At 48.4% G+C, this 13,770-nt stretch overlaps 1 protein-coding gene across 1 annotated transcript in view; it reads left to right on the top strand.

The window, feature by feature from the left end:
• Positions 1–13,770, top strand: part of SENP6 (SUMO specific peptidase 6) — a 744,657-nt gene that overhangs the window by 301,778 nt on the left and 429,109 nt on the right. Inside the window, exon 9 of the mRNA XM_078648082.1 lies at positions 390–643. Coding sequence (XP_078504208.1) covers positions 390–643 — 254 coding nt within the window. The remainder of the gene's footprint in view (positions 1–389; positions 644–13,770) is intronic.

A 13,770-nucleotide genomic window follows, 5' to 3' on the forward strand; every position in this document is an offset into this window, starting at 1 on the left:
GAATTCATCCTCTGGTTTGCAAGATTTAACTCTGCCAATATTGACTCCCATATAATCAGCTGTAGATAAAGAGTGCAATTGCCGTTGGATAGTACTTGCAAAATTATGGTGTAGCTTGTTGAGGTTTCTATGGGTGAGCAGTTATGTATAACTATTTAGAACTATTCAAAGTAAAATTGCATTCAAGATCTTCTTTACAGGTTTATCAAACTGTAGCACTGGTTTGTATAACTATTTGCAACACAGCATTTACACTCATTTTTCATTCTGTTGAGGGGGGCCATATCAGTGTTCTTTAAAAGTAATCAGTGTTCTTTAAAAGTAATCAGTGTTCTTTAAAAGTAATCCTTAGTTTCTGTTGCCTTAAGTGTCCAATATTTTCATTTTAGTTGTGTTGTCAAGTGATGATGAGGATGAGAAGGAGGAGGATGAAGAGGACTCCATTGCTTGTAATACTAGCAGAGTGGAAAATACATCTCCGCGCCCTGCCGATTCGGCATGCAGTTCCCCAGCTCCGTCTTCTGGAAAAGTGGAAGCAGCATTCAAAGAAAACAGCAAAGTTGAAGAAAGGCTAAGCAGTAATATTGCAAGAGATGCAGAATGCACAGTCCCGCTACCAAGGAAGGCACGGATGAAAGATCAAGTATGAGCTCTCACTGTAGAGGTCTCCTGTGATTTTGATTACTTGAAGCAGGTGCAGAAGAATGCCAGAAAATATCTTTATTGACCCCTCTATTAGACTTATGAGTTATGTTGCTATGAGGGTGTATTGTTTATTGGTTCAAGCACCGCTATTTCTATTTACCCTGAGGCAGATATGACCGTTAGGTTGAGAAAATCACATTCTGTTAATGCTTCTATTTACTCATCTGCAAAGTATATGTAGTATTTTGCACTGTTATGTCGAACAACGGTCTAATTGCAATTCCTATGTTAACATCACCTGAAAATAGCTCTTTATTCTATTTTTAGGTTAGCACCACTGTTGTAATGTGTGATTTAGAGTGTTGTAGTGGTTGCTTTGCAGCATAGAAGGCATGACATTATGAAAAGCAAAGGAGGACAGAGAACGGATAGTTTTTTAACTTAACCTGAATACACTTTCCAGTTTTGATCCCATGTATCTTGTCAAAGTGAAGATCATGTAACCAGCATCCTTATGATTGGTGATTAAGAAGAAAGCCATGTTTACATCATGAAATCTTCTGTAGATTGACAGAACGCTTTGCCCATCTGTGATCCTTTTTTAGTTCACCCGCATTTTTTTTTATTTTATTTTTAGAACAAAGAGAATGTCCTCTTCACTTCATAGAAACATTACACGCCCAGAACCATCCTACCTTACTCCCCCCCGCCCCATTACTTGAGGCTCCGAATCTAAACGCTTTTGGTCTGGGTACTTGCAATTTAAATATTAATTTTATTTAGGTGTTTTATAAAGTGCTACTAACCTTTCACCAATCCCCTTGTAGTGCTTTGGGTACATTCAAATATTAGCAGGATGAGGTGTTCTGAGGACATCCAACATCGAATATGTCCGAAATATAAAAACATTTGTAAAGAAGAGCATCATGAGAGCCAAGGGTAAAGAGAGCATGGTGGTCTTAGCCAATCAGAATAGCCAGGACTTAGAAGACCAACTTAAGAGTTGTGTCTTGAACTTGTTAGAGTATTCAACTGCCAATGAGAATAAATCCTTTTTTAAAGGATTTAGAACTTGACTTCATCGCCAATGTTTCGGTGATCAATTCCACAGGTAGAAAGTCTGCACATGAAATCTCGACAACCATATCTCTTGTATTTAGACAGTTTGGTAGTCAGTCATCTATTAGCAGACCTGAGTTTTGTGATTAGTAGATAAGAGATATGAATGCTCTTTGGGAGAGCTCTGTAATCAATTGTTGAGTACCTTTTGTACTGGGTGGAGGGTTGAGATTGATGTTCTTCGTTTACTGAGAGCCACTGTAGAGATTTTAGGGTCTGTTTATTATGTTAATGTAATTTCAGACCATGCAGGCTGCATTTTCTTTAGTTTGAAGAGAGATACATGAGTTACTGTGTATATGCTGCTGTCATCTAGATGGATCTTGACCACAGTGATGATTAGAACCTCTTTTGGCAGACATAAATGATTTAATTAATTTTAGAGACTTCATTTATTTGGGGAATAAATTATAGTGCCTCCAATTTGTGACCTCTTCATGGATTGAGGGATACCCATTTTCCTCATGCCAATGAAAAGTGAAGTGTTGGAAGCTGGCTCTATATATTCTATACCAAAATGAGGTATAGTGTGCACAGAGTCCAGTGGAACCCCAAAGGTAGGAAGAGGTAAAAGTTTATAGCACCTGGGAGGAGCCACGCGCCCAGGCAAGATGGCCGCGTGAGCCTGTAGCTCCGTGCGACCCGCTCCCCACCGCATCGATCCTGAAGATCTCCTGTGGCGCTCCACTTGTATTGAGGTAGCGGAGGGGTAGTGGTGCGGATTGCTCCGATTCCGGGCCCACGAGGCGCGGGGAGACTGGAGGTGTAGCCGGGAGCGGTTCGGGTCTCCGCAGACTGATGAGCCGGGGACCCGAGCTGTTACGTGGTGGGCCTGGAGTGAGTCAACAACGGCCTGAGACACCGGAAGTAGCCTGCTGCGATCGGCATCGGCAGTGAGTGCACTGAGGAGCCGCGGTGCCTGAAGCGGCAATCTATGTGACGTCTGCCGGCGGGGGGGGGGAGGGGCACGGCCGCGCCTCTTCCACTGACTTTGACATTAAAACCCCACGCTTGCAATTTGGAGGGTGGATTCGTGGTGGCGCTGGCGCTGACTTCTCCCACATTGTTGGATCCATGGTGGAGGCATTAGCTGCGTTACCTGTGCCCCGGGGTCGTGCCCTCGCTGGTGGTCTGTGAGGAGGAGTGATTGGCTGAGGGGTGCGGCGCCCGCTCGGCGAGGCGGGAGACTGTTGTGGGGCCCCGATCATTGGTGCCTGTGCGGACATTGCCCTGCAGAGCCCTGGGTCCTCAGACTGAAGCCACGGTCGGGGCTGTATTGCAGGTAGTAGTGGGCCCCCACCTCATATTCGCTCCTGGGATCTTATATGGCTCCGTGGCGCCGGAGATACAGACGAGGGGTCTGGACGCCTGAGAGTGGCCCACAGCCCGAGATTGACTGTTGGTGCCATTGACTTGGGGTGATGTGGGCGATAGGCGCCTATCCTCCCATCGTGGTCCCTGTGGCCTGGACTCACTGCTGTTCTCTTCGGCGGACACCTCATGGACCCGCTGGGAGGCTGGTTCCTGGACCCTGTGCGCTCGCCTGCCCGCTGCCTCTTTTCCCACTGACGGTGTCCCGGGAGGAGGAATAGTGGGCTGCAGACTGTGGACGGCCCAGTGGATGTGTGGCGCCTGGTTCTCGGCCCTGGTGAGTGCTAAGTTGTGTAGTGGCCCCGAGATATGCCTAGATAACACACTGCAACATCTCCTAGACAAAAGGTGAGTAAATCACTTTTAGTACATGTGCAGTTTTGTCAATGTTCCATACATACCAACTCCACACTTAGAGCAATTTCTAGGAAAAAGCAGTCAATGCAATCCTATGGAGGAAAATAGAGTTATCGGTTTACAGGTAAGTAGTTATTTGTGGGAGTTGGTATTCTGGGGTTAGAATCAGTTTTCCCACAGGGTCAAGGATGCAATCTAAAAACACCCTCAGCGGCGCCTGGGCGGCCAGGGGCAGAGTGCTGTGCCCAATGTTATCCAATAGGGGTTTGGGGGACTCCGGTTGATGGCTGCTAAGGGGCTGGCCACAAGGTTGTGGGAGCAAAGCTCCTGGGGTGTAGCTCAGGGCAAAGGGGGGGGGATCTGATTTAGCACCCAAAGTACACCCGCAGCGGCGGCTGGGTGCATGGTGCTGGTTTGGTGTCGGGTGCCTTGTTTATTTCATTGGGGATTCTCCGGTTTCAACGTAGACAGCAGGCTCGGGGACGGAGATCTCCTGGAGGTGACCACCGGTTGGAGAGGTAAGTTGGGATCCCTGGGAGAATGCTGGGACACCATTGGTTGGGCCACCCAAGACCATGGGACTTTGTGTGCAGGGGTGCCTTTAGGCGTCAAGCTTTTCTTACCAGCTCCTGTCGCGATCAGGGGATCATCCAGAAAGAGGCTGTAAGCTTCTTTTGGAAATTCGAAGCAGGTCAGAGATAACCAGATCTCAGGTCAGGATCGCTAGGGAGACCTCCTCTTGGTGATGGGCCACTGGAACTCGGACTGTGGGTGTCTGGTGCCGACTCGTGCCTACTCGCGGATTTGGTCAGCGTCTGTGGGTGAGCAAATCGGTGCTCACGGGAGACCAAGTATTTCTTGTGAAAGGCAGGGCAGGTCCTTTCAGTTCTTGAGGTTGCTAGCTGTAGGACACCCTACGATTTCGCTGGAGCAGGTTCGAGGTGGGGACAGGCCGATAGGGCTGGGGCCAAGTCATTGGGCGTCCTACTCTTAGTTTCAGCACAGCTCTTCGGTGCTTTTCTTCTTTTCTTCTTGGTCGGTTCTTGTCTGAGTAGGCAAGATTCAGGGGTTCCACTAAATACGAGATTTGGGGGCTTTACAGGTAAGTAAAGGTTGGGACCAATGGGTCCCTTACTTGGGCTGGGTACAACCCCCATTATGCCACCCTCCAGTTGGAGGGGGGCATATTTCTCACTCTGGTTGAATGGGTCCCCCCCCCATCTGCAAGATGGCGGGAACTGAGAGTTGTGCTTCACCTTGCCTCCCCCACTTGAGGGGTGGGGGTTGGCAAAGGTGAGCTCACCTCCCTTCCTCACATGGTTTTCCTGCTGATTCTCCCGCCTAAAGTGGAGGTCAGAACCGGTGGGAGCCAGTTGCTGGAAGCAGCAAAGGCCTGCGGAAGCTCACAAAGGAGCAAGCCTTTACAACATCCCTTAGTGGACCCTTCCCTTCCTGGGGGAGGGAGCTTGGCACCTCGTCCCAGGATGTGCATTGTTTCAGACCCCAGAGAGCAGCAAGCTCTCGACCCAGGGGTCCAGAAATGTGTCTGGTTGTGGCAGCTGGTAAACCTTCACTCAGCCTGGACAGTAGGACTTGATCGTTTTTCAGGGGGCATTTCTTAGATGTCTTCTGTGTGCATTTTTCATTAAATGCCACACTGGCATCAGTGTGGGTTTAATTTGCTGAGAAGTTTGATACCAAACTTCCTTGTTTGCAGTAAAGCCATAAGGGCGCTGTGGAGTTTGTAATGACAAACTCCCAGCACCATGTACTCTTAATGGCATTACTGCACTTACAATGTCTGTCAGTGTAGGGGGTACATGGCTCATGCACCTGTGCCCTCACCACTGGTATAGTGTACCCAGCTAGATGGGTGGCTGACTTATGCCAGGGCACTGGGTTGTAGGCATGGCAAACAGGGATGTGTTTTATTGTTGAGAGATTCTTGCTGATGGTAATCCTCCTCAACTGAAATCTTTTCATGATAGTGTGTGCTATCGACACACGTTACTTAAACTAGCGAAATATAACAAGTACACAGACTTGAATCCGGTCTGCACTGTTCACTCAGAACCAAAATTCAATCTAGAGTAATCACAATCTGAACCTCAACTTGCTTATTTCTGCACTGCATTTCTGAACATTTATTTCTTTGTTCATAATATATAATCAATTCATTATATTTGGTACCATACTGTTAGTAAGCAACAAAGGAGGGACAGGGGCGGGACAATATTTAAGGGGGTCCAGTGTGCATGTCCCATCAGACACTATTCAAAAAGGATGCACAAAGTTCCCCTAGGGAGTGATATTAATATAGAAGAATGGTAATCCTACCTCTCTCCGAGTGTAGTTGTATGTGAAAGTCAGGGGCAGGTGTCCCTTATCGGAACTAGGGATGCCTCACACAACAGGCTGGTTTAACGACTGCTGTCATATCACCAGCCAATTGTCTCGTGTCATCATCGGCTTCCTGCTCCTACGTCAAGCCGGCGCTGCAATGCCTGACGGGTAGCACATAGTGCTACACTTTTGCGGAGATCTTTTGTTCCTGGCCGTTTGATTGAGTGAGTGTGAAGGGCCCAAATGATAAAGTAGTGAGCGTGAGGTGAGGTGTATTAAAAAAGGTTAGTGTAGTCTACTCTGGTCACTTTATTCATGTAGCTAACAACCTTGTTAAAATGAGAGGGGTATGGGGACTCAACCATACTATGGGTGGGAGACCCGTTCAACCCTCATTAGTGATCAGGTCAACATGTTTCATGCCATCATGGCAATTCGTCAGGACCTAAATAGTGCTCATAAACTAGAAAAGAGCCCTGGTTGGGCTGAGGAGTATAGCAGATACAACCTGAAGGGTCAGAGACCGGAACAGGAAGAGTTCCTGTGTTGCAATCCGCCCTATGAAAGAATGAGAAAAAGACACATAATAATGACTGAGCTCCAAGGGATTTGGCAACCAATCCTAGAATCCAAGTGAGAAACGCTAATTAACGTCCACCCGGAATGTGTTTATAACCAGTAGAATGGAGAGAGGTAGAAAAAAATCACCAACTTAAGTGAATTTAGATTGGGTATAAAATACCATGTTGGGTTACCAACAAACATATGCTCAAGCAACATTGGGGTCGGCTATATTTGGTTGGTAATATGAGGAAAATAATAATAATAGTAGTGCCGAAGGACGGACATAAACCGTAGGATTAAAAAAGTCAATTACTTTGGACTTACCCTCAGTAGCTGTAGAAAGGCCCCACAGACTGCTTGGGTGGGACCAGCGCTATCAACTAATAATCTGGAAAAATAAGGAAGGAAGAGGGGGTTCTAAGTCCATTTGAGGAGAGCAATGGTCTATCCTCAAGGCAAGAGTGTTCATTGCAGAAAAGAAAACCACCAGCTAGTCTCACTGAGGTTGTTCAAACCGGCCGGTGGTGTCAGCGGGAGCATGACACTCAGATTAAACTGCAGCCCAGCCGGGAACCCAGTAGGTTGATCCCTGGCCACCACAACAACAACAGCGCCACCCCATGTGGAGACCGCGATGCCCCCAACGTGACACGCCCAGCCAGGACACATCTCCCTCACATTGGTGTCTCAGATCGGGTCGGTGTCAGTTGCGAGCCGCCATACTGTTAGTACCAGGTCCTTATTCCATATAACAATAGTGTTCCTTCAACAAAATATACTTTGATACAAAATGTAACATCAATATAAAAACATAATATTTTGTGTACTGCATCCAAAGAATAATTTTCTATTCATTTTCATGCCCGATGCATTTCGGGACTGCAAGGTCCCTTCATCAGTGGCATATCTGAAACCCACATGAAATAGCAATTTTTAAATAATTATTATATACAAGGAGTATCGTATACACCCAACAACCGTTCATGCACTGTGGGTTCTAGTGCACCATTCCTGGTAGTTATACCACTTCGTTGTGCATTCTAAACATGATCAATTCAAGACCGCTGGTGTGTGCAATCAGAGAGCAAGAGACTTTAGAGAGACTTTTCCAGATCCATCTACTAGATGGCAGAATAATGCATAGCGTATGAATCCAAAAATATCTTCAAGCTGTAAATCTTCTCCTACTGGTAAGTAACCATTTTGCATTATTATTTATCAAAAAGGAGAGAGAGAGGAATTAAGGACTAGTCCTGATCCCCTAAGGTAATATGTTTTAATCAAAGAGAACTAGTCTATTTAGATGTGATGGGAGTCACAAGGGTGTATGATTGATGTCTATATAAGGAAAAGTGTGTTTCCTTTTTATAAAGCCCTCACCCACCAACTTAGTTGGTGGCTTGCTTCATCATCAGGCCCACCCGATGACACTGAGTGTGTCCCGGGTGTGCTTCTACGCCTGTTTACAGCGGAGCAGCTATATTTCTGAGCGTGCAGTGTTGGTGACCTGAAAAGTGAAAGGTTTAAAAACTGTCCAGTGGTCTCATATACCCAAAAGGGTTTACTTTATTGTTTGGGCCTCTGGCAGTAGTAACAGCAAGGCGTTGGAGGTAGGTGGAGTCATATTTAGGGTACTCCTGCATCCAGTGGGTTGTCTACATGTTTCACCCAGGCCTTTTATTGTAAACTGTCTTTCCTCAGGACCTATGTGAATTGTGATTAAGTGAACTATGCTACAGTTTGTAACATAGAAGAAAACAATGTGTTGCACGCGCTAAGGTGCATTATGTGAAGAGGGGTTTTCCTTCTCAGGACATTACTGTACAAACAAACATACAGGACATAACGAACATACAAAGATGCGAGTTAGCATGATATGCATAATCACGTCAAGTCATATGAGCCGTTGCGTTCGTGTGGTTGTGGAACTAGTGGCGGGGTGAAGGTATTTACTGTGAAAACCCGGTATATGCGGTAAAGTGAGTGGCGATAATATCGAGGACAAAGGTAGTGAGAAAGAATGGCTTTTTATCTCACACAAGCGTATTTGTGTTAAAGCCCCATGAGTATCCGGCAGGGTTACTGGCTGTTGAGGAGAAAGTAAAAAAAAAAACGGGAAATGGGATTGGCGCGCTGGCCAACGGTTAAGATCTGAAAAGGAAAGGTCTTACTGATCAGTTGAGGCGTGGTAGTGCCTCATGGTCGACTTACTGCATGCGAGTCCAGGACCCTCCTTTCAACCTGTTGCTGCCATGGATCTCCGACGATACTGGGGCCGGGTTCACATGTGTGCTTAAGTACCTTCGATGGCTGGCCCAGTGTTTTCAATTGGAGCCCTTCGTGAGTAGCGTCTGCTAAAAAAATAAGGGGAAACATAGAGAACAGGCCTGCTCTAGTGGCTCCGCCTGCTCCAGTGACGTGTGAGCAAAAGGGGGCGGTCACTCCTTAGAGTCAGTGATATGTGTGAAGGTGCATGACACATAACACTGGGGTTGGTTGTCATGGGGATGTTGAGAGAGAATTTAACTGCTCTGTAATTGAAGGCCCGTTTAATCAGCTTGCGCAGCTGATGGCGTAGTGTTAACATTGCAGGTAAAAGCATTAGAGACCATTAAAAGTATAGGGAATGTATATCTACGGTGGTGGCCTCTATTTCGTTAGGTGGCTATACTTGGGTAATACGAACACTATGCTTGCAAGTGTAGTATAACGAACACCATGCTCACTTGGAAGTGGGTTATTAGACATTCATGTGCTGGAATGGCCGGTATAGTTTAGGATGCATGGCACGGCGGCACACGTATGCTCACTTGCATGTGTGGTATAACGAACGCCATGCTCTTTTGGAAGTGGAGTATTAGACATTCATGTGCTGTAGTAGCCGGTGTTAGTTTAGGATGCCTGGCACGGTGGCACACATATATGGTACTCAAAGGCCCAACTGTATAGTCGTGCAGATCATGTTGGGTCAGGGTGCAGTACAGCGAGTCAACATATTCAGGCAATGATACCTATGTTTCAGCCTCTATCCTGGGTTTTGGTGAGATTGACGCTGAGGATGCTGGACCTAATGACCTCCTGCAGCCAGCTAGTGACTTATGCCCATTTGCATATGCGTACTCTGCAGTGAGACCTGAAGTTCCAGTGGGCTCAGCATCTGGAGAATCTCCCTGACATAATCCTGATCTCGCAGGTAACTGCGAATGATGTTCAGTGGTGGCTAACGAAAACGTGCTAGGATCAGTGGCAGACCCTTCTCCCCTCCCTAAAACAGAGCTGACTATACTGACAGATCTGTCACTCCTTAACTGGGGCGGCCACGTGGGATAGGTGGAGATCAAAGACCTCTGGTCTCCAGCGGAACCCAGGCTCACTAAGGGGAAGGCTTGTGCAGGTGTTAAAGGATAACACTACTGCATTGTGCTACTGCAACAAATAGTGTGGGTTGGGTTATTGTCCCTTTGTCAAAAGGCGTTGCACCTCTGGACATAGCTGGAACACCAGGGCATGTCTTTAGCGGTTCAACAGCTGACTACCAAACTAAGCGAGCATTTATTACAGAATGACTACCCCACCAATGATATGCGGTGGATAGTGATTGAACAGGTGGGCACCAAGAGAAATGCTCAGAGAAATTTGTTATGTTTCAGCGCACTCACTGCTCCAACACACCCACTTTAGTTCCTTTGTGTTCTCTTTTTAGTTTCATGCTCTCCCCAGCTAAGAGTCTGAATAGTTTTGCAACGTGAATCTTTCTGGATTCACTATGCTGTGCATATTCCGCAATCTGGTGGTTGGGTCCGGAATCGTAGTCTTTTTTCTCTTTTTTTTTTTTTTGTCGTAGCCCAGGTGGGCGTCGACGTCCCACCATTTGGTGTCCTTTCGGTGACGTCGGCGTGCTTCCGGCGGAAGCTACCACCCTTGGGCGCCATCTTCAGATTCTTTTTTTCCGCCGTTGGGTCTGGATCGTCGCGTGAAGCTCCAGAAGTTTTGGAGGAGGAAAGAAGAAAATACAGCAGAAATTCACAGGTGAAGACCTAAGAACATCGACAGAAGAGGACCTTTAGTGAGACGACGAAGAGAGGAGAGAACTTCGAAATCTTCGACCTCCTTGAAGGAATGCGCACACAGGGGGCCCCCTGAGCGCAGGGATGTACAAGACGCCGTTTAAATTCTGCAAGAACTGCCACCACAAGTTCGCACAGAAGGGCCAGCACCCAGTCTGCAACCTCTGCCTGCCAATCGACCACAAAAGCAGAGACTGCAACGCCTGCTCCGTCTTCAAGCCGAAGACACTCCGAATTCGAGAAGGACAGAGGACGGCTCACCACACGATGCAGGGCAAGGGCCAAGCCCCGACGCTCTATGAACTTGGCCTCTCCACCGACGATGAGGACAACATCGCCGAAGGACCAGATGACTTCACGGTCGCTGAGACCGATAAGAGTACGCCTGATAAGGTAGGAGAGTCTACGACCCCGAAAACTCCCACAGGGCCTCGAAAACCTGAGGCAGACTCTCGAAAGTCAGTGCACAGAGCCTCGAAAGGAGCACCGGCGCCGAGCAAATCGACGACCGAAGCTGCATCCTCCGAAAAAGAGCCCAGCGGATCCTCCGAGAAGGACTCCCGGAGGCAGAAGACCAGCGAAAAGCAAAGGTCATCGAAGCAAGCCCCCGAAAAAGGGCCTTCGACTTCGACGTCGAAAGAAAAAGAGCCGAAGAAAGCTTCGACGACGACGCCGAAAAGGGCGGCCGAAACGCTCGACGACGAACAGGCCGCAGAAATGCAGAGAAAAAAGAAAAGGCTTGAGGCCGAAATGGAGAACATCCTTCAGAGAAAGAAGGACTTCGACGAAAAAATGAAAAGTTACAAGATTCCCCCGAAGCCGGCACCGACCGTCGCTGAGGTACCGGAGATCGAAGAGTTCGACATCGAAGAGCCGCCGAAAACTCCGGAACCTTCGGAGCACGAAGAGGAGGAGGACCTCTACTACACAGAGGGGGATTACGGGGAACAGCAGTCAAGCTACGGTTCAGGTTCCTCGACTGCCCAAGACCAGGAATGGCAGGACATCGAGGCCGAAAACCCAGAGGAGGCGGTAGAAACATACCCCTCGAGGCCTTCGCCACCGGATGACATTGGGGCATACAATGAGGTGGTAAGAAAGGCGGCAACAGCTTATGGAATTAAGCTGGAAGAGAAGCCAAAAGCAGGCTTCCTGCTCGAGACACTGCTCCCCATACAGACAAGGAGCCAGTTCCTGCCCATGCTCAAGAGTATCACGGCCCAGGGAAAGGAGGCCTTCAAGGACCCGGCTACATGCAGATCTGTAACGCCGAGGACCGAGAAGAAGTACAAATTCTCCTCCGAAGACCCAGCTTACATCAAGGGTTCCGTCACAGCGGATTCTATAATCGCTGCAACGGCCAGGAAAAGGGCAAACGTCCCAACAACGTCCGGACCTCCACCTGACAAAGAAAGCAGGAGGATGGACCTAACGGGCAGGAAGATTGAGAGGAACGCTGCAACGCACTGGCGGATGGCGAATTCCAACGCCCTCCTGAATAGGCATCAATACCAGCACTGGGAGGAGATGGGACAGTTGCTCAAACACCTCCCGGAACAATACCGTGACAGAGGAGCACACCTGGTAGAGGAAGGGAAGAGCATCGCCAACTCATGCCTGAAGACAGCCTTGGACGGGGCAGAAACATCCAGCAGACTGATGGCTATAGGCATCACTGAAAGAAGGCAAGCATGGCTCAGGATCTCAGGATTCAAGGCTGAAGTCCAGAACAACATCCTGAACACACCCTTCAGCGGTGAAACATTGTTCGGAGCCCCAGTTGATGATAAGCTCACCCAACTGAAGGACAATGAGACGGCAAGGTCCATGGGAGCCCTGCAGTTCAGAGGGATGAGAAGGGGCACTCCGTCGCGGAGGCCTAACGGCAGAGGTGGAAGCCAGCGAGGAGATTCTCACCAGAGTTTCCACCAGGGGCAACAGAGTGACAGCCAAGGCCACCAGGGGCAGCAGAGGCAAAACTGGAACTACCAAGGCAGGGGCCAGTCCTTTCGATCGAGAGGAAATGGACGGGGCCAGAGAAGAAGAGGCGGCGAACAGCCCCCCTCTAAGTGACTTCACACGAGAGAAGGTGCTCTACCACCCACACCCTCCGGGGGAGGAGCACAGGAAAACAAAGAGGAGAGGGCTACACGGACAAGACACAAAGGAACATGCAACTCCGGTAGGAGGAAGATTGAGATTTTTTCTCCAGGAGTGGAGAAAAATAACAGACAAGTGGATACTCAATATTATGCAGTTCGGGTACTGCATAGAGTTGGAAAAAAGGCCACCAAACAGAAAACCAAAGAAAAGACAGCACTCAGGAAGAGAGCTGCAACTACTGCAAGAGGAAGCCCAAGAACTCCTCCTCAAAGCGGCCATAGAACGGGTCCCCTTCAAAGAACGGAACATGGGAGTGTACTCAAACTACTTCCTAGTGCCAAAGGTGGACGAAAGCCTAAGACCCATCCTGGATCTACGGTTCCTGAACAAATACGTCAAAACTCAAAAATTCAAAATGACGTCCCTACAAGAGGTCATTCCTCAGATAAAAGCAGGGGACTTCTTGTCTACCATAGACCTCAAAGATGCATACCTGCACATCCCCATGAACAAGCAGCACAAGCACATGCTAAGGTTCACTGTAAACAAGGATCACTACCAATTCACGACCCTAGCTTTCGGCCTAAAGTCCGCACCAAGGGTGTTCACCAAATGCCTTGCGGCAGTGGCCGCACACCTAAGGAGAAAGGGGATACACGTGTACCCCTACCTCGACGACTGGCTGGTGAAGGCAAACTGCTACAGGACATGCAAAGAGCATGCAGAACAAGTGACAGGAACGCTAGCAAACCTGGGTTTCTCCATACACTGGGGCAAAAGCTCGATGGAACCAGAGCAGGTGAAGATCTTCCTGGGAGCCCAGATCGACACCATACAATGCAGAGTCTTACCGAGCGAAAAGAGAACGCTCAGCCTACTGAGGTAGAAACGTCACTACCAGAAGGGGCGATCTCTGACAGTGAGGACTGTGAGCAAGATCTTGGGGATGATGGCATCATGCATCCATCTGGTCCCCAATGCACGACTACAAATGAGACCACTCCAAGAGTGGCTGCAACAACAATGGTCACAAGCTACAGGAAGTTGGGAGGATCTAGTGTTTGTAACGCACAGGGTGCAGGAAGAGATAAGGTGGTGGACCAATGAGAGAATAACAGAAGGGAAACCTCTAACACCACCGGACCCAACAGTGACCATCACCACAGACGCATCCCAGAAGGGGTGGGGCGCACACATGAAC

Source organism: Lissotriton helveticus, chromosome 6 (assembly GCF_964261635.1).
Source record: "Lissotriton helveticus chromosome 6, aLisHel1.1, whole genome shotgun sequence".
Taxonomy (NCBI): Eukaryota; Metazoa; Chordata; class Amphibia; order Caudata; family Salamandridae; genus Lissotriton; species Lissotriton helveticus.